The following is a 24660-nucleotide window of genomic DNA, read 5'->3' as shown; positions in this document are numbered from 1 at the left end:
GGCAAAGAACCACCTCTTTAAAAATAACCCCTGCTCACCCTCTAGGTAACGTGGCGCGAGCAGTCAGGCTAAATTTCCAGAGGGCATTAGGTTAAGCGTTAAGCGTTCAAGTTGTCCCACACAATAATCACCACCCCACCACACAAAGACACAAGGCTGTATTTATCAAAAATAGAAGTCTTTATATAAAAGGTTTCTTTCAGGCAGGTTGCACAAATACAGTTCTCTTGGTGAATCTTAATCCAGTTACTCTCCAATGCTTAAGGGCAGTCCACAGTTGTAAAAAGGGTTTCTGGGCACTTCGTAGCACCTTTGCTATGCTCTGGGCAAGGTTTTTAAAGTGCCTTGCCGTTTCTCACGCTTCTCGCGTGAGCAGGAGTACGCTTGCCGTTTCCCACGCTTCTCGCGTGAGCACGCGTACTCGAACTGAAGCCGTACGGACCGTACTGACGTAGGTACGCGTCGTACCCATCTAGTACGCCCCCTTTCAACCCTCACGCTTCCTGCGTGAGCACCAGCAATAGGCTTCAATACAGTACGGCAAAGCAGGTACGGCTCGTACGGAGTCGAGTACGGGCCGTACCAGTGCACAAAGCACAAAATCCTTCAAAGGCAGAGACGCACCGCACCAAGGCATTTACGGGCCGTATGACAGCGCCCCAGCCAGTAATACTGTAAAGGCAGGGACGCACCGTACAAAGCAGGTACGTACCGTACAAAGCAGGTACAGACCGTACCTCAGCGCTTTGGCAAAATACCTTTGTTCTTTTACGGGGAGTGTTCGCAGTGGCGTGCAGATGTCAAACACGAGTGTCCCACGTCGCGTCTTGGTCCCGGCTCCTCCGTGGACGATGATGCTTCGTGGGGGCACTCCTCAACTTCCTAGCACACCAGCGAGGGCAGAGGCAAGAGGGGCAGCCTGGGGGCGATATCTCAGCGCAGCGCGCTGTCGGCTTCGTCCGGTTGGGGCGAACAGTGCGCACAGGTCCTCACGGTGATTTTTGCGGCCCGGGGGGGGGGGGGGGGGTCGCAGGGCTCGATGCTTGGACACAGGGATCTCCTCCTTACTTTGCGAGCGACGGCTCGAGGGGGCAGTTGCTTAATTTGTTTAGGCTTGTGGGCCGTCACGATGCTCACAGCTGCTCCAGCGGCAGAAGTCGCGTTGCTCAGCGGGATTAAGGCACAAGGTTCTCCGGGGTCAGCGGTGCAGAACCACCCCCGGCAGTCTCTTCTTCCTCAAGGGGGGGGTATCGCCCAATGTTCCTGGGGCGCAGTTCAGGAGGCAAGTTCTCTAGCAAGCACTTGGAGATAGTTCAGCACAAGTTGAATCAAAGTCTTTTCTTTCAGTCTTTTCCTCTCCTTCCAGCAGACAGGCACCCACTGCAGGCCAGTCTCTCAGGCAGAGAGACAGTATTCCTCCTTCAGCTTCTCCAGGTCCTTCTCCTTCAGGCAGAGGTTCGTCGTTGCGTAAACAGGATCTGATTTCTTAGGAGCAGGGCTCCTTCTTTTAAAGCGCAAATCTTTTGTTCTTTGTCGCCAGGGGGCCTGGGCCTGGCTCAGTCCAGTTTTGGAGCACTTTGTTGTGGTGACTCTGCTCTTTCCTTTCAGCAGCAGGGCAGAGACATCAGCCGCTCCACAGGGGGCGGAGCCGGCTTTGTGGTGGCAGAGCACAGGTCTAGTCAAGAGTCAAGGTGTACTCCTCCCACCCATCCTGGTGTAATCTCTCTACCCACCACCTGGCAGCCAGCCTGTCTCCTGTTGCTAGGCAGAAGACACATACATAGCAGAGGCGGACTGAAATGGCAAGGTCAGTAAATACTAATTTTCTAAAAGTAGTATTTACAAACACAGGATATTAAAATAAACTTTACTAAAAGAAGTATTTTATTATTCTGAGTTCAGGCATACTAAACTTGACATTCTACCATGCTCTATGAGTCCACTGGGGTCACAGCGTGTAGTGACTCCAGCAGCCCATTCTGGCCTATGGAGAGCAGGTAGCCTTCAATAGTGAAAAATGAAAAATGGCTGTAATTCCCCATTAAGACATGCCACACACATCAGGGCATGTCCTACCTTAGGCCTACAATGCACCCTGCCCTTGGGCCTACCAGAGGGGTGACTAATATGTAGTTAAGGGAAGGTTTAGGGACTGGCAAGTGGGTGCACTTGCGCAGTCAGCGCGACAGTACCAGACCGCGCGCAGGTTCTGCAGTAGCAGACCCTAGACACATTTTACTAGGCCGCTTCTGTGGGTGGCACAACCAGTGCTGCAAGCCCACCAGCGGTATTTGTATTTACAAGCCCTGGCACTCCTGATGCACTTTACTAGGGGCTGACAGTAAACCAAATGAACCAATCATGGACACCAATCAATGTATACACTTTTCAAAGGGAGCACTTGCACTGTGGCACTGATTAGCAGTGGCACAGTGCCCTGAGCAGCTAACACCAACAAAACACAATGAGGCACATCAGCAAAAAGTGGAAGGGAAACTCACGCCAAGGTGCCAGGTCTAACAGAAAGGAATAAGTCTTATTAGCCGGCCCAATCTCTGCGCTCTTTTGATGCACTCGTGGCAGTGGTCCCGAGGACTAAGAGGGAAAAGATCGGCGATCCATCCATTTCATTCCTCGCAGCAACCAAATGGGACTTTCTTCCTCTGCTCTTCCACTCAATAGAGGACGAATGTTCCTCCAAACGCCCCTTGAAGCTTTGGCTGTTTCAAAATGCATTTAGATAACCTGCTTGTGTACGATTTGTCTACAGACCTAGTTATCGCCGGAACACCCTCCGAGTAGCTGTGCGCTTTATAAATCCAATGATTGGTTGAAGCAGACCTGCATTGGTCTCAGCGCTTGAAATATGTGTGATGCTGTGGCCCTGGCTATTTCATTTTTAGAAAGCACAGTGGCCCCCAACTCGTAAAACACTATGGTACACACAGATTCAGCTTGTTTGCACAAAATGTATAGGCTAAGTACACAAATTGCCTCAGCTACAGAAGGTATTTGTAATTAGTATGGTGAATCTTCTGTCATCGTAGAACCACTGGTAAGACCATGGTTACTTTGAGGTGGGGGGGGCTCAGGATGTGCTTTTGAAAATGTTAGACAAACGCACAAAGTTGTAACTTTGTAGATAATCGTCATGGTTCTCAATGATTTCATACACAATAAACTCACTTGCTTATAAAGCTTAAAAGTGCCATTTCCTATTTAGGGATAAGGCACGCGCATATAACTGCAAGACTTAAATAGAATTCGGCGCGTTTGCAATGTTGGTGAACTCTTTAAATGCAGCAGCTCTGTGAAAAACTTTAGCATATGTCAATGAACCCTGAAATTACTTTTTTGTGCATTTTACCCTAATTTGCCTGAGAGTCGCAGGACATTATCCACAACTTGTGCTCCTGGTTTTAAAAATGGCAGAGTAAAAATTTCTGAGTATATGTGTGATATATTTCTATCGGTAATCATAACTTTGCGTGAAAATCGGCAGATAAGAATAGATTTTTTTGTGTTAAGTAAAAAAAAGGCACAGCTGAGTTTCTAGATCCCCACAATTTTCTCAGCTCGTCCTTTAACAGGTGACATGGTTCACCCGCTGCCCTATGAAATCTGCTCCATAACTATTATCTGGTTTTAAACATAACTGGTATGTAGCTCGTAATATGTAGTGAATTCTTTTGGGATTTTTAACAAAACTGTGTTTTTTGTACTTGTCCAATCAAATTCAAGTAGCTGAAAAGACAATAATGTTCTGGTCCGAACTGTGTGTGGGAGGAAAGTGTGTACCTTTAACTTATGTATGTTAAGAGGGCCGGTTGTACGTGAGGACCTGTGCGTTACCTGTGTATGGGTTTTAGGTGTGAGTTGACCTGAGCTGGCAGGCTTTCACAATAGTATGCTCACTATGTAGGAGGTTGTAGTATAAAGACAGGTTACTGTAAAACCGATTCTTAGAATCTCAGCTAGAGAGTGGCATAAAAGAAAAGAAGTGTGACAAGGAAGGTATTCAGCGCTTTCACGCCAAGCTCAGCACTTCAACGCCAAGGTAAGCTCTTCAGCGCCAAAGTAGGCACTTCAACGCACCGTGTGCACAGTAGCACTCAATCTAAGGGTTCTGAATTCTGTCAGATTAACTGTGCTTCATTCGATGTGTGTCAGCTATGTGATTCCCTCCAGTGCGGGTCTTGGAATGCGGATCCAAATGCATCCTTATGTAATGTAACTGGTGCTCATGTAAAGCGTGCTAACTTCGTGTCGAGTTCACGTTATGTAAAACCAACAAAAAAACCACCGACTAGCGACGTTATGAGTCCTGTGCGGCTCTGGAAGGATCATTCCTGCTCGAAGGATAAGCTTGTGTCGAGGGAATGCATGCGGTACCGACGCGAGGCGCAGTCTGCATCCAACAAACACTGTGTTGTCTGAAACCCAGTTACCTTTCTAGGCTTGTCTTCGTATCCTGAATGCGTGAGCCTAGGCAATTGTTTTACTTCATTGTCCCCCTTTTTAGGTCTCGCCTTGGCAGCGCATGCGCTGCATGCGCTGTCTCAGCGAGACATAAAGTAATCTCTATGTTGGGTGAAAGTCCATTTAGTTTGTCATACCGCTTGCGATTCGTTGAACTGTGGCATTGCTCTTCTTATCTTGCATTCTGTTGGCTGTTGATCCGTTAAGAACTTCCGTGTAGTCCCGAAGCAGCGGCGCCTAACTACAGTATTCTTCCGCTCGCACTTGTTTGTTTACGCCCATGTGGACTGGATTGTGTTCCGTGACAATACTTCACTTATATCATTGTGCCGCTGTACAGTGTTAATCTCTTTGCGGCACTTTGTTTCCCGGTATTTCTTTTGTTCACGTGCGCACAGAAGAGAATACAATTACAGCTTAATGGTTTTGTAACGTCTATATCAGCTTTGTGGCATAATGGTTAAGACACTGGCCTCCTAAGCTGAGGGGTTACGGGTTCGAGTCCCACTTGGGGTGGGGAAACAAACAATTCTGGTTAACTTTTTATTTTTGTCAGGGTCTTCTCTCAACAACATTAGTTGGGTTATATCAGTTTAGACCAGTGATGCCTTTAATTTACACAAGGACAAGATTAAATGCAGTGGCACAGAACCGCACAGTGTTCTGTATCACAGATCCCTGCAGCCAGTATCTAACCTGCATTTTATGAAGGCGGTGCTATTGTAGTCCTTCCTTGGTTTTGATTTTGAAACATTAAGGCTTCCGTGTGCGAGTGTCAAACTGATAGTTCCACAACGCTGGGGCGTGTTTTTAAAGCTGCGCCACGGTGTTGTGCAAACACGGAGCTAATCTACTTTGTGATCATGTTTCATGTCACATTTGGTGTCTGCAGAATGACGAACGGGCTAATACTCAACGATTGCTGCACCCAAACAGCACTGCTATTTGTCAATGGAAGGAAACAAAATACATTTTATTTTGGACAACTTTTACTGTGTACGTTTTCCTTCACTTTAGACCCGAATTTAACTTTGGAAAAGTAGAGCAAAAATTTGTAACCGCCTCCTTCTTCTATGAGCAGTAATACAGTAGAGACATATCAGCAGTCGTCATTAAGCACTGGGAGGAAGCAGCTTTCCTCCGCTCGCACTTGTTTGTTTAAGTCTCCTTGTTGGCACGCCCATGTGGACTGGATTGTGTACTAGCGGGCACATGCTGGGCTTTATGTGGTCCTGGCATCTGTGCGGCATATCTCGGAGCTTTGTTCGCCGGTTAGTGCGTAGCGTATCGTCGTTCCGCGACAATATTTCACTTATCTCATTGTGCCGCTGTACAGTGTTAATCTCTTTGCGGCACTTTGTTTCCCGATATTTCTTTTGTTCATGTGCGCACCAAAAAGGAAAGGGTTACAGCTTAATGGTTTCACAATTTACATAGGAGATTTGTGGTCTAATGGTTAAGGCACTGGCCTCCTAAGTGGAGGGGTTATGGGTTCGAGTCCCACTTGGGGTGGGGAAACTAACATTTTTGGTTTATTTTTTATTTTTGTCAAGGTCTTCTCTGAACAACATTAGTTGGGTTATATCCTGGGTTATATCAGTTTAGACCAGTGATGCCCTTAATTTACACAAGGACAAGATTAAATGCAGTGGTACAGAACCGCACAGTGTTCTGTATCACAGATCCCTGCAGCCAGTATCTAACCTGCGTTTTATGAAGGCGGTGCTATTGTAGTCCTTCCTTGGTTTTGATTTTGAAACATTAAGGCTTCCGTGTGCGAGTGTCAAACTGATAGTTCCACAACGCTGGGGCGTGTTTTTAAAGCTGCGCCACGGTGTTGTGCAAACACGGAGCTAATCCACTTTGTGATCATGTTTCATGTCACATTTGGTGTCTGCAGAATGACGAACGGGCTAATACTCAACGATTGCTGCACCCAAACAGCACAGCTATTTGTCAATGGAAGGAAACAAAATACATTTTATTTTGGACAACTTTTACTGTGTACGTTTTCCTTCACTTTAGACCCGAATTTAACTTTGGAAAAGTAGAGCAAAATTTGTAACCACCTCCTTCTTCTATTAGCAGTAAAACAGTAGAGACATATCAGCAGTCGTCATTAAACGCTGGTAGGAAGCAGCTTCTTCTGTTTAGAGATTACAAATGCTTCCTTCCAGTCTGATGTGGAAGTACATCACCTCGACAGATGGGTGCCAAGAGTTTAGAAACATGAGGCCTGCAAGTGGGTCGAATTTATAATCAGTAATTAAAGGTTTGTACACATATTTTATAATGCTGCTGTAAATGATTCATTAGTTACTAACTCTTACTGTTAAGGCTTTTGTTTCTAAAATGCGTTTGGTCATGTTTTTTAGGTCTCGCCTTGGTTATGATTTTAACGGTAAAGTGTCTGTGGTAAATCGAGTTTGCTACACCCACAATAAACTCATGCTCAATGGATTCCCTCACTACCACCCTCCAGCAAGGCCCCTCATCTCTTCATAGCCTGTCCCTCACATTCATTTAAATTACATAAGTCAACCATTCATCAAATGCCACCCGCTTTTATGTTTTTTTTTTTTAATTGTCATGGCGCCCGCTTCACGGGCTGCAACTCACATACATTTGATGTGCATGGGCACCGCATTTTATTTCAGCACGGCTCGCGCTTTCATGTTTTTGCTAGGGATTGTGTTGTCAACCGATCCTTGTTGGGTTTTGCAATCTCATTTATACTAAGTACCATTGCCAACCGTTATTCCAAGGTATTTCACTTATGTCATTGTGCCGCTGTACAGTGTTGATCTCTTTGCGGCGCTTTGTTTCCCGGTATTTCTTTTGTTTACGTGCGCACAGAAAAGGAAAGGATTATAGCTTAATGGTTTCCTAATTTACATAGCAGCACATCCAGCCACAACACTCAAAACAAATACACATGGGTAAAAGACATTGCCATTTACAGCACTAATAGCTCTAACTCTCGCAAATGCGAGACCTATTGCATTGCAAATGCTTGTTGGTCTCAATGATCACATTTAAGAGCAACTTGAAATACGTCATTTTGCTCCATCTATAATAACTGTACAGGACATATATAGGATGCACATGATTATGAACTTGCACTTAGTTTGCTAATGGTATTGTTAGTGGGAAGGGGGAATCATGATTGTTTCAGTGTTCTTGCTTAGAAATTAGTGCTTCTAATAAATACCATACTGTACAGTGATCTAGTCAAATTCAAAATTTGAAGAAATACACTTTTTTGAATTTAAAAGCTTTTATCATATTTCTACCCAATATGTGTTGCACAATATACATACCATTAGCTTGGTGGCTCAGCCCATGCTCTGGTTCTTGGAGCCAGGCCAGATCCTTGACTCGTCTCCAGCTTGACTGGTGCTATGAATTTGTTGGTTTGCCCACATCTGTGACGGGATCATGCCATTGGGACACATCGTGCATCTCCCGTAAGCTTCCTCCTGCTGTAGTGAACATTTTGAGCATGAAATCCTCAGTAACATGCTCCCCTAAAGGCCAAGGTCTTCCTTTGGGTTTAAGGTTGCCTGCTGGTGCTGTTGCATTTTTCAACTGGATAGTGAGGCCCGTTTAGGAGAAACAAATATCATGGCGGGAGGTTAACCATAGCGTGTATTGTTACTAATGGTGGTGCCGACATTGACGTCTGCCACCTAATACACCACCCATCACTGCCCTTTCAAGGCCGTGGAATTATAGAAGGCGTCGGACTGAACTTGAAACGCCTACATTGTGGACTTAACACACATTTTGGCAATAGTCCCTCACCATTCTCCTCCAAATTATACCCTGGCAATCATGATCTTGGAAAGAGCCTGTGTTTTCTTTGCCGGGACAAAATGCAGCTTTCAGGACTCTTTCTGCACTTGCACTGAGCGAGCAGCGGCCACTGTATTTCGGGTCCTAAATCCAAGCAGTTGAAGCTTCATTGCACATAGCTTCCCCTCTCGTGCGCCCCAGGAAAATCAAAGCCTGTGACTGTTGTGGCGTCCAGTTCACAACTGTAGGTCCATCCTCAATACATGCTCCGAAAAGAAAAGCTGACAAATGAGTTCTCTCACTGCAAATCCTATTGAACTATTTGATATTGCTCTTGGTGATGCCGTGTGACAGACTAGGACATGCAGATGTCCGGCAAACACATACTTAGACACATACAAAGACAAACGTGCACCGTCCACCCTCTCCGCTTCTGTATCTTTTTGTTCATCGTACTCTGGAGACAGGTCTATGGCTAATGCAGTGCACTATTCTGATCAGCTCTGGAATACAGCAATGCAGTTTGGAGATTTTGTAGGGCTTGTCCTAAAATGGGTTCAGTAATGCAAGAAGCAAGATTTAATTGAATATGATTTGTTGTCTTGAAAATTATCAGACATAGATTTATTGATTTTTGGCCTCCTGATCACTCATTGCAATTTGTTGTCTGCTGAAAATGATTATACCATGTGAAATAATTGTTGTTCAGGAACAAATACTTGAATTTGTCGATTTTCATTTTCACATATTGGTATTTGTTGATGCTGATTATAGATCATGATTTGTTGTCTGCTTGTGCCACCATTAAAAGGGATCATGATAATGATCATGCATTGGTATTTGCTGATTATCCACTGTAAGTACTTGTCTGTTTGTGACAACATATAGATTGGTAGTCAAACGTGATTTGCAGTGGGCTGATGGTGAGCTCTCATTGTGATTTGTTACCTAATGATCATCACAACTTGTCCTTTGCTGTTAATGATCATGTGAATTTTTTTATGACAACGCATTGTGATTTTGGTTCATACAACATGAGTTATTGCCTTCTGCATATGATGATATGGTGAGATTAGTTATTGATGATCACAGTGCTCATTTGTTGTCTGGTGACGAGTTTCATTCTTCTGGTGCTGATGATAACGCATTGGGTGATGTTGTCTGTTGGCAATCTTCATGTGAAGTGATTTGTTATTGATGATCACAGTTTTGATGTGTTGCCTAACACGTACTTTCTTGTCTGCTGGCGACCATATCTCATTGGAGTTGTTTGTTGACGGTCACCGCTCTCTACTGGTTCTTCATCTCACACGGTAATTTGAATAAGTGCTCAATGCTGCACCTTCCAAATGATCCAGTGATGTCAATCCTCACTCAATTAGTCCTCTCTCTCTCTCTCTCTCTCTCTCTCTCTCTCTCTGTTTGTCTCTCACTGCCCTCTGGCAGCATCAAGGCAGTCCTGCTGCTAATTAATCATCTGCACTGAGAGCTTAATTAGCAGCTCATTTAGGATTATCTTTTACTTTTGCTGCCGCTGTGCCGTGGGCCAGCTGATAGAAGAGATATTGGAGCGACCTGAAGAAGCCTGCAGCCCTTCCTTATTTTACTGCTGAGAAGGGGGTTTGATGAGCTGCCAACCTACACGGCCCCCTCCCAGGCATCTGTTTGATGAGCATTAGCACCAAAAGCCATGCCCGCTGATTATTAGGCTTTTCCATTTATATCTATAAAAGAAAACCATGAGCACATGCAGTTCTGCTGCTGCCAGACTGTTATACTGCACACTATGAGATAGTTTCAAGTGAAAAACGGAGAAGCAAATTCTAAAAGTTTATTTGTTACTGTATCGCCAGTTGCTAATGCCATGGATCGGTGTTGATGGTCAGAAAGCACGTCTAGTGTGCCAACTCTTGACGTAGCACTGTAAGTTGGACAGCCTGGCTCCCTGAATCTCTTTTGTAGCAGAGGCACCCTCGCTGCCATGCCAATGGTGGATGAATGTCCAATTCTAGACTTATTATCTCTTTTTGTTTACCCGCGATAGCCACTCCCAGACCCTGTGGAGCCGCTGTTGCTGCAGGACTTCCATGTTAGCCACTCATGTTATTCGTGTAGCCAGACCCCCCAAAGCCAGGGTCTTTCATCAGCGATTACATAACAAATATCTCCCAAGCGCTGCGTGGGTCTCATGTTTTCGGTCTGAGACTGCTATTGTTTGCATGGCGGCTCTCTTCCAATATGGCACTAGTGGAAATGGCATTGGAGGGACCACCATAAAATAGATGCCTTTCCTATTCCATTTCCACAATCCTGTCAGGGACTGATGGCAGAGCTGGTGGTGGCTGCCACCACAATATAAATGAAGGCGTAGTACGAAAAGTGAGTGTAATGTACATCCACCGTTTTCTGGAGTGGGTCCCATTACTGCCCCTTCCTAAAAGAGGCGCTATTTGTGTCTCACTCTCTTTTCTATCAGACTATGTTTAGTCGCCCATGTTTGTCCGAGGCCACGTCCTGAGAGTGCCCACATTGCTTCTTCCAGGCAAATTCATTCATTTATCATTGCCCTGTGTTGATCCACCCCCACCGCCCCTTGACTAGTAGATACTTCTGTTTGAAATGTGTTGATGATTGTTGTAAGGGGGCGCAGACCTTTCTAAGAAGTGCCCAAAACGGGAGGTCATTCATCCAGGAGGGAGAAGACCAAGGCGTTGGATGGGGTGAGTTTACGGTATTTGTTATAAGAGATGAATTGTTTCCTGTGTCTTGTTTTGGCACAGTCACTCTTTCCATACTCCCCATGCCTCAGAATGTCATGGAGTTTTAGCTGATGCTAGCACGGGCAAACCCCTGCTTACCTGCTCTATTGTCACCCACCGGTCCCTGTGCTTTACAGTTTTTTGTTTTTTTTTGCATATTTATATAGCGCGAACTCGACGCGAAGGTATTGGATCGCTTTACATGAGCACCGTATTTACATTACACATTCAGGCACGGGGAGATTAGGTGATTTTCCCAGAATCACAGGATGTGGACGCGACCTCGAGGCTCGAACTCTGGTTTCCAGCACCAAAGTCGGCAGTTTAGCCAACGGACCACATCCTCTCCCCAACTGGACAGCAGGCGATATTGCATGCCCTGTGCCAGTCCAGACCCCTGTTTCCCAGTTTCCTCCTGCTCTGCTACACTAGTCCATTTCCCTTTTCACCCCAATTGGTTCTGCTCCCTTACTCAGGTCTGGCCTAAATAACTACGTAACAAACCAAAGGTGTCTCTGTTTTTGTCCTTTTGCTCAGCGATCCCCCACTGCCTCTTTTCTTTACCTACTCCCTTCCATCTCTTTGTGGTCAGTGCCCCTCACCCTTGAAGCAGGGTTGGTTCTGCATATTTCCTGAGCACAGGTGAGACTGAGCACTAAGGTGATTTACCCATACGAGAAGGACAAGACCAAGGTGTGAGACTCGCCCCCAGGGAATCACGTGCATTAAGACATGAATCTCATACCCAGTGAGTAAGACTGATTTCTGTGGGGTCCAAGGAGCAATATTATGCACCAGTAATGAGACTTGACTCTAAGAAAGCGACTGTGATCCAAGGTGTGAGGTTGGCCTCATAGGAGTGAGACGACTCCAAGAAGTGACACCCCAACCCAATGAGTGAAATTGAGTCCCCCGACATGAGTCCCAGTTCTCTCTGCCCCTGTGCTTCTCCTATGTCCCCTATGGGGCATTCTGCTGTACTCTGTGCTCATTTGTCTGACTCTCTGAGCTCTTCGTTCCCTGATCCGGAGCTTCAGGGACGACAACTTCTGTACACTTGAAGCAGATGCAGCTGCACCAAAGGCTTTGTGAACCACATGAAACAAACTCACACCATGTCCTAAATACACATCTCAGTTGAACCATGCTCTCCTCATTCCCCCTGCGATTCTTAGTACAGATGATGCTAAAATCCACGTTTTTAAAGTGCTCATTGTTTGCTACATAAGCGTAACAAAGAACAATGAAATAGCGATTTGTCCAGGGTCACCCAGTTTGTTAAAGTGTAGAATCTTGGACAACATCTCCAGTCTTCTGAGTCCAAAACTAGCCACCAGATTACTGCTCCCATCTGTGCTTCCATCATATATGTAATACCTTTCCTATCTTCTTACCGTATTTTAGATCAAGCCTGGGCAGCGCATGCGCTGCTGCGAGGCATGCAATATTGGAGTATGGCTTTGAAGCCCCACCCACTCTCTGCCCATATTTTTAATTAGCTTGTGTCATTGTCCTTCGTAAACCCTGGCTTCTGAGTGGTTATTAGGCTTGTCAGTCCCTCCTTGGTACCGCCTTGTCTGCATTTGCTACCTCCCAACCTCCTATAACGACTAGACCTTTTACTGGTGTTGTTGCATGGTCTGCTTTAAAGGTCGGTGAGCACTATTTTATTGAATCTTCTTCCCCTATTCTTCCCACTACCTCGCAGCAGCCTCGCGCTTTTATTCACATTTTTACCAATGGCGGTCCGCTTCAAGTATAGTGGCTGTCTTTTGAATTTTTTATTTTAGCAGCGTGATACACATTTAGCGGCCGTGCTTATTTATTTATTTTATTATCTAGCACCCATGTGGCGCTTTCACATTTGTGGAGGCCACTCCACTTTCTTTTCACAAACCGCATCTAAATTAAGGTACGCGGCTGACATTAAAGTGAAAGAACGGCATGGCTGCTTTTACCCCCCAAAAAAATCTGTTTGTCAAAGCCCCCATGCCACGGTTTAACTTTAATGGAGGACACGCCCATTTCTTTAGACGCGGCTTGTCTAAAGAAAAGTGCGCGGCCTCCATAAGTGTGAAAGCGCCGCAGGGGCGCTAGTAAAACAAATATTTGCAATGCAATAGGTCTTGCATTTGCGAGAGTTTAAGATATTGCATTGCCAATAGCTTAAAATCGGGTTAATACGGAACCTATTGCATTGCACATGCTTGTTTTTTGGTGTGGTCTAGTGACAGCTTCAGTTGCCAAAGCCTCCTGTAATTAAAACAACACTCTACTAATGCAAGATTTCTGTAGTATGACCCTGGCCACAGACCCATACATGAGCCAGCCTTCTCGGATTCTCTGCATTCTGTGTCCTTACCCCTTTCTCGTGTGATCCGTGCTGACCTGTGACCCTCGCATATGGTGCTACCTTTATCAGAGATAAAAATCGAATATTTCCATATTTTGAGATTCTAGAAAAGCCATTATCTTGAAGAAGAGTTTGTATAAACTGCTCTGATTGAGATAGAATGTGGCACTTCCGGTTCTCGTCGTCATTAGGAGCACTTTAGACAGATCAGGAATGCCTTTCAGTGGTTTCCTTGTGAATGTGCTAATAAGGTTGTCGCTCTACAGGAAGTTCATGCTGTCTTGCTCGGTATTTTCATGTTCTACCGTTCTTGGCGTGACAACGCTGGTGAGGTGACCACACTACTCCCAGGGGCTAGAGGAAATAAGGTGCCTGCCTCAAGCTTTCAGAAGTGTGCCACACACTAGCCAGGGGGCGCTCCTAGAGATCTTGAGTGGAAGGCTTGGGCATTGCAGGGGGGGGCTCTCTGTGGTGCAGTGCTTTAATGGTAGATGTTGGCATCATGGCATCCTTGGTCTGAAAGGCGGTAAATCTATATCTCTTCGGTACTGCTGTGCGTTTATTTCAAGGAGCAGTACAAACACTTGGCAGAAGGAATCACTTACTTTAAAAAGCCGCAGGCTACCCTGCATCTTCATTTACTGCTACCCTGCATCTTCATTTACCACTCCCTGCCTCTGAAAAGTGTTTCACTAGCTGCCATGGTTGGGAGCTCTTAAAGCAGGTTTAATGTTGCCACTTACAAGTGGACCTTCATTTGTGTGTAAAGAAGGGGGTGCAGGATGTGGACAACACTGCCTTTGCTTTTCATCTCTCCAGCGTGGTAGATGCCCACAAATGTACCACATCCCACCCTGTGCGGAGAGGACCACTGATCTTTGTCTTAAATAGATGCCAATCATTAGAGCTGCCAACTAGGGGACAAGTTGCTGCCGCAACGCATCTCCCCTGCCTCTTTCACCTGCCCTAAAGATCATGCAAAGTAAACGGGAAGCCACCAACACTCTGTCAAAACCAGTAGGCCTGGGAGCCCCAATCAGCACGAAGCCCTCTCTCTGTAGCCTCTTAATTACCATGAAGCAGCAGAAGATTAAAGCTGTCTCTGACGAGACCTACAAATCAAGCATGATCACTGAGTGTTGTATTTTGCAGGACAAGAGCTGCTGCCAGGAGAAGCCGAGGATGAAGTGAAGTGCTATGTGCCATCCATCACCAGGCGAACTCAGCTGCAGCTAAGAACATTGCCAGAGACACCTCGATGCGACCAACAGACAGAAGAGGTGACGATCACTACATTGACCAGTATAATTGTATGCATCTTAGACTGACATCCAGCTGTTTATACCCGCATTTCTGTACAATCTTCTCTTTCTTGTGGGATTACAATTAAAAAATAAACAATAGTTACATTACATGTACAGCACTGTAGGTCTGCTGTTTGCCTATTTTTTAGCAGAATTCCATATGGATTTGTGTACCAAAGAAAGCGAGATTTTTATTTGTGAGGAACTATATCTCTAAATTATCTCTCTTACTTTAAATATATTTTCATTGCATTAGGAAAGCATTTTAAGCAGCATAATACAACTTTGACATTTTAATGAATCTGAATCAAATTCATATCTACGAATCACAATCTGGTTCCATTTTCAATTTCATATTTTATCCCTAAAATCTTGCAAAAATAGGTTTAGTTCATTTTCTCTTCTTTTCAGTCAAGCCTCTTGGTCATTAATGTTTAAATACACTCTTCTAATTGAAGGCCAAAATTAGACTTTGGCAGAGAGGGTACTCAGTCACAACAGCGACAATGTTCTCTCTCCCCTAGGCGAAATTCCACTAGACTCTTTTAGAGTCGAAAAAATACCCGTTATGTAGACAGTGGAGATTACTCGATCTACGCTTCCTACGTACACCTCCGATAGCCCAATATAGTAAGTGCCGTCCTAGGCTTGATCATGTGTTCATCCAGCCTATTTTACACTTCAGTGTCCGGCAGATAAAAAATGGTGGTAATATGCAATGAAAACTGCAAAAGGGACCAATTCCATGGGAGGAATCTCCCATTGCGAGGGAGATATTTTTTTTTGTATTTTCAAATTGACAATCCAACTTTGGGATTTTCATTTTGAAAGTAAAAAGAATCTTTGATGGCTCTGTCATGTTGATGGAGGCATCCAATAAAACGTTCAATGTATTTACAGGAACCGGAGTGACGGTGTTTACTGTAAATGCAAGTGAAGTCCACTGGGCCAGCGAATAGCTCTGTATTTTGTGGACGGGTACTCCCTCAGGGTGACGGAGTACTATATTCCGTCACCTCAACACAGTAAATTCCCGTCCACCGAATTATAAATTAAGCCATGAGTTTGGTCACTCCTTTGTAGTATTTAAAAAACATTAAGGTTTTTATGGCAAAATATTGGCAAGAATAATCGAATAACCATTCTGGCCTTGATCAGTTGTAATTAATCTCTTGATGAAGAGGTTGATAAGGTAAGATGTAACACATTCTTTTATTTGGTGATTCAAAGTTATGTATAAAATCATTTCCACTTGTCCATGTACGTAATCTACCTACTCCTTCGTATTTCTCCTAGATATTGCCATGCTCCTTCACTGGGCGCTGCCCAGAACAAAACGATGCAATGCTTTGTCTTTGTTCAAACCCTTCCAGACCTGCTGGATACCTTTGTGGTGTTTCAGTATTTGAACATTTTACATAGATCAACATAGAAAGTTTGATTTTGATCCGCCTTAGTCCCATCTTGTTACGACATACTTATTTAGATGTTTAAGGTTCACTTGAAAAATGCTCTGGTGCAGTTTACATTTCTGTCTCTACTAATTATTGCTGGTGCACCTGCACAACACTATGTGGATGTTTGTTAAATTCCATGCTCCAGCCATCCTTCAAGAAAGAAGGAAAGAAAAAAGGAAGTAAAGAAAGAAGAAAAGACAGACAGGGTTGCATAGATAGCACAGCACACCCTTGTGAGCTTACACTCATAGCTCATGTGAGCTGTGGGTATGGTGTGAAAGAGCAGCAGTCAGATAAGCAGAAGCCACTTCAAAAGGAATTTGAAACAGCATTGTCAGGAGACAGGAAATTATAAAGCTGGAATGTGCCCTGTGCTCACATCTGGTCGAAAGCATCCTGCTATCACATCAGACTGTAGAAACAAAGGCAACCATAAACTAATAAAGTAAAGGCAAATTCAGTCACTCAATAATGAAGTTAGCCTATGGCTGAAGTAGGCTGACCCATTGCCCAATGCTGTATACTGTAGTGGGTGGAAGCAAAATGCGACGGCCCCTATAAGGAAATATATTAAACATGTAATTTTGCTAAAATCAATAGCTCTTGGCTAACGCCTGACCTAAACATTTAGTACTTAATATCCCCTCTAACAGAATATCAGATGAGTTCAAAATGTCCTTTTGCCTGAAATAGTTTTACAGATTGATCTTCTAAATTCAAGAGTAAATTTGACCCTGGATCCATCATTAAATTAACAATGATCCAATTCACTCTTAAAAACAAACAACTATTTGCTCAGCTTAATCATATATAATATTGATGGATCATTCTTATCTACCCCTCTATGTATCGGCATTGAGTCTGTTTATGACAGAAACACAGACCCACTCGTCCCACTGCTTTGAACCCTTTTAAGAGGACTGATGCCCAGAGTTCATATGTGTCACTGACCGCCCGGCCTGCTCTGTGCTCACAACTCTCAGTCTCCTGACGACTCCAATAATCTCGAGATCATTCTGCATGATCCATCCTAAGAGCATGTTCGTTTTGTTCCCCAGATGAAGTTTCTACACATGCACACCCATTGCTGTCCAGAATCAGTCTTTCATCTGTCTGTTTGTTAAACTATGCAACATTACATAGGATTATATTGACACCTGTTATTAGTTATGATTAAAATGGCAACGGCTGTGGTATGAAGCCCTGTACTTGTAAATAACAGGTTGAAGACACCAACTATTTTGCGCAGTAGAATAAAAAAATAAGGAGAGTATGCAATCCATAATGGGATTCCATCTAAAAGCATAAAGAAAACATAATGGATATATAGACACTCACTCAACACAATGGGCTCTGAGGAGCACTGCAGACTCCAGGATGCTGAGTCCTCTTGGACATGTTCACTGCCTCCTTTCTTGTCCCGCCCCAAAATTGACGTCTGTTGGACATGTGCAATTGTTATTTAAATATTTCGTTTTATTGCACTTTGAAAATGTCAATAACACCTTTAAAAAAATTAATGGATACAAAGGAGCCACTGTTTTTAGGCCGAGCCTAGTGCAGTGCGCACGCGCTGCTCTATGGGAGGCTTCTTGTGCGTACTCCAAACTTCTCCGTGTGGGTCTGACTCCTCCCACACATTGCATTGGCCTTTGCGTGTGTCTTTCAATAATGAAAGCACGCAAATGGCCATGTCTCACCTCCTTTCCAATGTGTCACTCCCACGGTGTTTTGCTCTCGGGAGCGAGCAGCGGCGCGCAGGGTGGCAGCATTCCTGGTGGGTCAGGTTACACGTTGTTTCTTCTGTAGCTATTAAATACATCACAGGTGTCCCCGCGAGCAGTAGCGAGTCTCTGGAGAGGACTCAAAATGATTCAGCATGAAATTGATTTAAAACCATTCCGTTAAAATATTTTACTAATGGTATTTCAAAGTAACGTTGCGCCCCTAATGTGACATTGAAGCAGTGGGTAAACCCCGCCTGTGCTCCGGCAGCCCCGGTGGAATCTTCAGCTCCTGAACACAACATGACTTCAGAGGCTGGAATTCCAGCAGCGGCCGGCAGGAGACACATCCCACGGTGTGATCCATGGCATTGCCTTTAAAGAGAGTCAAGTTTCGGGTTTCTCTCAGATTGAAGTAGCAGGCCGTCTTGGCAGGCCCATTCATGTATTTATTGCTGCGACAGGAAAAGAAACGGTTCAGCTCAATAACATGCACTAGTCCTTCCTAAAGTGCCTTACGTGACTTCATGCGCATTATTACAGCTTCCATTCAGGTTTTAAGCCAACCGTGTATATAAACGTGCAGTTGTCTTAATAAGTATATATGTTTTTAGAAACATTTTATTGGCATTTGAAAAGTCATTCATTGTAGTGCACATACACAATCTGAAATGAGCAACATGCACAGCTGGCTATAATCGGTTACAGAAAGCACTACATGTCTATCCCCATGAACGGTGCCTGCTGCTTCTGCTCTGGGCACTCTTTACACATGTACTAGTCCTTACCGCCCCCCCTCCCACCTCAACTGCAGAAGGTTGAACAATCCCCGTGTCCATCTGACGTACCCCACCCATCGTACTATCACAGGTCTTTGTATGTCCCAGCTGAACTCGCCCGCCCCTGTGTCTACAGCGGTGCCGCTGCGAGCACATGCCTTGGTTAAGTTAATGAAAACCATCTAAGGCGAGACCTATTGGCTTTGCCAATGCTTGTTTATAAATGTAGCTACTGTCTCCTAATCGTGGTGTGTTACATTTTCTACATTTCCCCTAATATCTGTAGCTTTTTCACATAACAATGTTAGTTTTTCATTACATAGATTCTGTCCAACACATGTTTTGTTCTTTTTAAGCCAGCTCCAATGGTTGTGTCCATTTCATTACTTCCTTGTGGTTTCCAACACCTGTGGGAAATAACAACAGTGTAACCCATGTGTGAATGTGAAATACATACAACAGAGATGTCTTTTCCCAGGAAGCTTGGAGGCAAGTATATTGGGAAAATGTCTTTTGTCTATCAACGAATGTACACCAGTTCAACATTTTGTAATCTCAATGAAGTAGAGATGCATCATTTCTATAAAATATTTAGGAACAATGCATTTTTGTCTGGATTGTTAAATGCATCTAATTCAGGATCCTCTCCTAAATATGAGGAACCATTTGACACATAAATAAATGTGGAAATTAACTAGTTACAATTGAATTATTTTCACCACAGAACACAAATTCAACACGAGTAACTATTGGTAAGACTACTAAAAAAAATATGAATAAATAAAGTTAGCACTATCATAAAATACCACTAACTGAAATCCATTTCTGATCTTTCAACATGTAAAAATAATTGAGCTTGTAATAATCAATGAAAGTGTTACAATGTTAAGCATAGGGTATTTAGATATTGAAACAGCAACTGCTGTGTGAGCTACATCAATATCACATAATTTCAGTTTAAAAATGGCTACTTTAGATAGCACTTATGTAGACACACAAGTTTCAAGATTCTGGTTTCTCAACTTCTCAATACCAATTCTGCTAGCCTGGAGATAATTGAATAAATCAATACTATAAGAAATTGGATTATTATTTGGGGAGGGGTGACTGCCCTTCTCAATGAATAATCTCAGGTCACACCAAGCTATAAAATCCCCAGTCATAATGAGGAAAATAGAGTAAAGTTATCCCAAACTAAAAAATTAAATGCAGGTAACTGAAGGTATTGGATTTGTAGTTATAAATAAATCTAGTGCCTAAAAGTGCAAAGCGCCAACGGTAGACAATTGTCGCATTAAACCTAGTTGTGATTTCAGGCCACAGAGCACGAGCCACATACACTAACCAGTAACTTCTCCCATCAAAGATTTTACCTTCTAAATTAGTCTTTAAAGTCCCTACATTTCAGAGTTTCTGGAACAGCTCCTCTTGGTCACTTTTAATTTTCCCATGCCACATACATCACCTAGCAACTAGAACTCACTTCAGCAGAAGCCACAAGCATGGTCCAGTTCATGGGATGTTGGGCACTTCAGAAAAAGACCTCTTCCAGCTTGTTGTACCGCTGTAGCCACACAGTAGGCCTGACAACTGACTTTGAAGTCCACTTCTTAGTTCTGGGTTCAAGTGGGAGAGGGTATAGCCATCCAGGTCTCCTCACAGGTTTCAAACAGTATATTCAGTCCTCTTCTGTTCTTCCACTAGTCCATACAGTAGTCTGATGAACTGTCGTGAGGTGCCTCTTTTCTACGATTTACTAGCCATTGGGTGAAGGTGACTTTTGGACAATGAGGAAAAACGATCCAAGGACAGACCTTCCCATTAGTTTGCAGCATATCCTGTTTGCCTTACTGAAAACAATCTATTCCATAATGCACTATTCTAAGTAAAATACAAGATGGCACATCCTACCTGCCATTGGAGGTGACTTGTGTACCATCCATGAGCGTGTTTAGGGAAATGAGAAGGCACATCCTCCTCAACCTAAACAAATTGGTTCTGGGAACTGGGCTAGTGCCAAACTGGCTGCAGAGACCCCATGGAACAAAAAGCTTCTCTTCACCAGGTCTCCATTTACACTTAACTACTCATCCTGGCCTCTTTAAGTTATTGTAGTTCCCGAAACTTCCCTAGTTGTTCTTCCTGAGCTGGTATGTGTCAGACACCTCACACCTATGTATTTCTGCCAAAAGAACTATGCCATTGTTTCTGCTCTGGGAGCAGTTTTCATAACCCGCTGAGGGTCAGCACTGGTAAGGCCACCTGCTAGCAGGATTATACTTATTAGCCCACTGAAGATTTAGGGAGACAAAGTCTAACTTTTTAAGAGTCAGTTTTCTTAAAAAGTTATTAACAATCTAAAGGCTTTTTAATAAACATTAAACATAGTGTTTGTATTATCCCAGTAGCTTGTCCTAAACCAGGGATATTAGAGTTATGATTTAATTCTGAACATTGTTTTTTGTTATAGGACAGCTGCAGCACTTCACAGTGAAAATAGATTTTGGTGGCTTGTCACTGTGGGTACATGCCAATAATATCTTATTCGCCTATAACATTTTTAAATGATAGGCAATTTTCTAAGCTACAAGTCCTATTCAGAAAGGTAGGAGTCAAGCTACGAGTCAAGCTACACAGGTAGGACCGAAGTCCTATTTCCTCTGCCAGCCTTCAACAGGTGCTGCATTCCACATGTGTTATTTCACTTTTCTATGCCATTAGTGTATACTATGAACTTACTGGTAAGTTAAATGTGCCAATTTGGAGTTAGCCAATTGTTCCATGTTTGGGATCAGCACACATATACTGGAGCATAGACAGCAGTGCCCCATTGAGCGGAGTTCACAAACCAGCATAGCAGTCAGCCAAACATATGGGTAATGGTAAGGGAAAGAAATTCCTTTTGTGACTGACAAAGAAGGTTTGTGATGTGACTAATTTTGTGAAACACTGACAGAAATATGTTAATAAACCATAAATAGATCATTATGAATTGATTCTCATATTATAAAGCACAAATCATGCCAAATGAAAACTTTTAAAAGGAGCAGCGGGCGTTGTTACTTTTTGTGGGCACATTATTTGAGGCATGATTTCAAATTGGTTGTAAAAGGAAAAACCTCTAGTTTCAAGAGGAAGTGCCAAATTAAGAAGTTACTAGAAGCATCATAAAGCAAGATTAACTCTTTGTGCTGAGGGTCTAAGATATATACTGAGAAATTCTATAGATAATAACTAATGTCCTGCCATCTTGAATTTCCACACTTCCCTAATAAAACCAGTACCCCGTTTCTGAGAGTAGACCTATTGCACTGGAGAAGAAAATGCCAACTTCGCAACTATGTGAAGTTTGGATAAGATAAACTGTAGTGGTGATGGTTGTCTGTAGCATTTGTTAGTTCAGCATCTAAGTAAACCTACCAACTATAAACCGTAAAAGGACAAAAGCATATCCTTCAGACAGTGTGATTTTTGTTGCAGTGTTTGGGCCTGTGGTCAGCCGCTGCTCATGGTACCCTACCAGCCCCACACATTTTTGTCCAGGGTGGTGTGGCTGTTGAGTATACATTTTCTTACCTAGAAAGCGCTTCAAACATTAAACTTTGGATTCAAATTCCCAACTTTTTTTCACATATCTGTGAGGAGAAGTTCCAGAATCTGTGAGGTATAAAAAAAAGTCCTGTCACCCAGTGTTTCCACGCTTCCTGCAGTACAAATGGTACCCCTCCTCTGCTGGTGGGCATATCCGCCAAAAAGAAAAGGGCCAGAAATATACTGTTGAAATTTCAAGCACTTCCATACTTCTACCAATAAAAAGAGTGCCCAAATTATATGGGTGATCCTATCGCTGGTGACAGCTAAGGCTTCAAAAACACCATGGGAAAAGGCAACATTTTTGTTTGGAGTCAGGAGAATTTAAAAGTAAAAAGCCCGTGTGTCACAGGATGCACTTATTTTTCATACCTGGAATACCCAGAATGTTTTTGACTGAAATAACAGAATTGCCTTACATTTCTGTGAGAGAATGTTCTGGACTGTGTGGAGTTCGACAAAAGGTTTATCACCCATCCTTCCCACCCATCTCCCGATAAAATTGGTACCCTAATTGTGTGGGTGGGCCCATCACACAGCATATTAAAGGCCCCAAAATACACCAGGAAAATGTTATGATTTTTGCTTTGAAATACAGTCATCGTTGGAAGTGGAGAGCTGCAGCATTTGTGGCTGGGGTGGCCAGAGCCTAGAGAGACAGACTAGCTCTGAGGTTTACTAAAAATTAGAGACCAAAGGAAAGCCACAGTGGTGAGGTTTTCTACGTCACAGTATGCTTTACCCACAGTGTTGTGTAAACTTTGAACTATGCTTAAAGAATAATCCAAATTTCCTTTAATGTTTGCATCTGAGATTGCTACTATAGTCTGCTGTGCTCGACCCTTATATTGCCCGGCAAATGTCAGAGTATTGATCCGGGGACCTGAAAATGGCCTTGGCTGTGAGGATGTGACCTCTTCATCCTTCTCAGGCCAAGTGTCGCACGGTTGTGGAGGTCAAGTCCTTTGCATCCAAGAGGTTAAACAAGCTACCCATGCGACGGGCGATGAAAAAATTGACATGGGAGATCAGTGATATGTGGGGTCAACATGATAAGGCGTGGCGCTCCATAGCAGACTACTTGATGGGCAGAGGGGTTGGTGTTTAATTGTTTATAATCATTGAGATCACTGTGACTTAATGATTAACCCAATGGGCGAGTCCATACAGTGATTGAAAATAAATAAGCAAAAGCCGATGTGATGAATGTTATGATAGGAGGTAGACTGTGCAAAGTGTTCTTACTCTAACTCACCCGAAGGAAGGGGGTAGGTGCCGTGGTATGTTGTGAAGGAGAGGGGAGATTCATGTACTGGCACTGAAAAAGTTGTGGAAAAGTTTGTATTTTTTCAAGAGAGTTTAAGCCAGATTCATCCGTATCATGTGCTTATGAGCCCAACCCTCTCCCTACATTCCACTATAAATTTCCTATCTAGAGGGTTCTACCAGCTCAATCAGGATGAGAATCCCTCATTAGAAATGTATTCTCTTCATGAATATCGCTGTGGAGGAAAATCCTCTGGACGATTCTCCTCAAGATCCAGCACTTCTGTAGAACTTCCGTAGTTTTAAGTTCGAGCCTGGGCAGCGCATGTGCTGCTCTGTGAGGCATGCTGTATTGGAGTATGGACGTGAAGCTCCGCCCACTCTCCACTCGTATTTTCCATTGGCTTGTGTCATTGTCCTTTGTAAATTGTGGCTTCTGATTTGTTAATAGGCTTGTTAGCCCCTCCTTATTACCGCCTTGTCTTCATTTGTAACCTCCCATGCTGATGCAGTCTGAAGACCTGTCGCCCTATTCCTTCCACTGTATTCCTCAGTATTCATGTGGAGCCAGTAGAAGCTTTCCCTGGTAATAAACGCACACAGAGGACATTACGCATTAGGTCGGTCTCAGCTGGATTCCACACCATAGACATCTCCACTTTCAGCTGTCTATAGGTGCAACGCAATGTACAGCATGCCACGATTGTGACACCACTACGTCAGCATTTTGGAACTCACTCTTGTCGTCCCAGAGGTGAAGACAACACACACCCAGACAGGACAGTCCTGTGTAACAGCACACACTTCATACTCTAAGGGCCTGATTACTGCTTTGACGGTGTGAGAGCAGGTCCGCCACGCCGCCTCCCTGCTCCCACACCGCTCCCACACTGCCAAAGTCCTTACAAGTTTTATTGTGTCTGGCGGGTGTTTCTTTGGCGGTAGCACATCGGTGCCTCTGAAAATGGGCAATGGGAGCACAAAAGGCCGTTCCTGCACGCCATGGACTGTGAAGTCCATGCCATGCTGGAACTGGGATGGAATGCACACAGGGGGCACAACATGTGCCCCCCTGCATGCACCAGCACGCATGGGACAAGAGTGGCCTGTAGGGCCCCCTTTGTTTCATGACCGCCAGCAGTTTCATGGAGTA

At 43.9% G+C, this 24660-nt stretch overlaps 1 protein-coding gene across 2 annotated transcripts in view; it reads left to right on the top strand.

The window, feature by feature from the left end:
* Positions 1-24660, top strand: part of IFTAP (intraflagellar transport associated protein) — a 224812-nt gene that overhangs the window by 133938 nt on the left and 66214 nt on the right. For both annotated transcript variants that reach the window (XR_014978711.1, XM_085643471.1), the window contains exon 6: positions 14539-14666. Coding sequence is in view for 1 of the 2 variants with exons in the window: in XM_085643471.1 (XP_085499597.1) it covers positions 14539-14666 (128 nt within the window). In the remaining variant the exon portion in view is untranslated. The remainder of the gene's footprint in view (positions 1-14538; positions 14667-24660) is intronic.

This window comes from Triturus cristatus, chromosome 3_1, assembly GCF_964204655.1.
Source record: "Triturus cristatus chromosome 3_1, aTriCri1.1, whole genome shotgun sequence".
NCBI classification, from domain to species: domain Eukaryota; kingdom Metazoa; phylum Chordata; class Amphibia; order Caudata; family Salamandridae; genus Triturus; species Triturus cristatus.
This window is presented reverse-complemented; position numbering and strand designations above follow the sequence as displayed.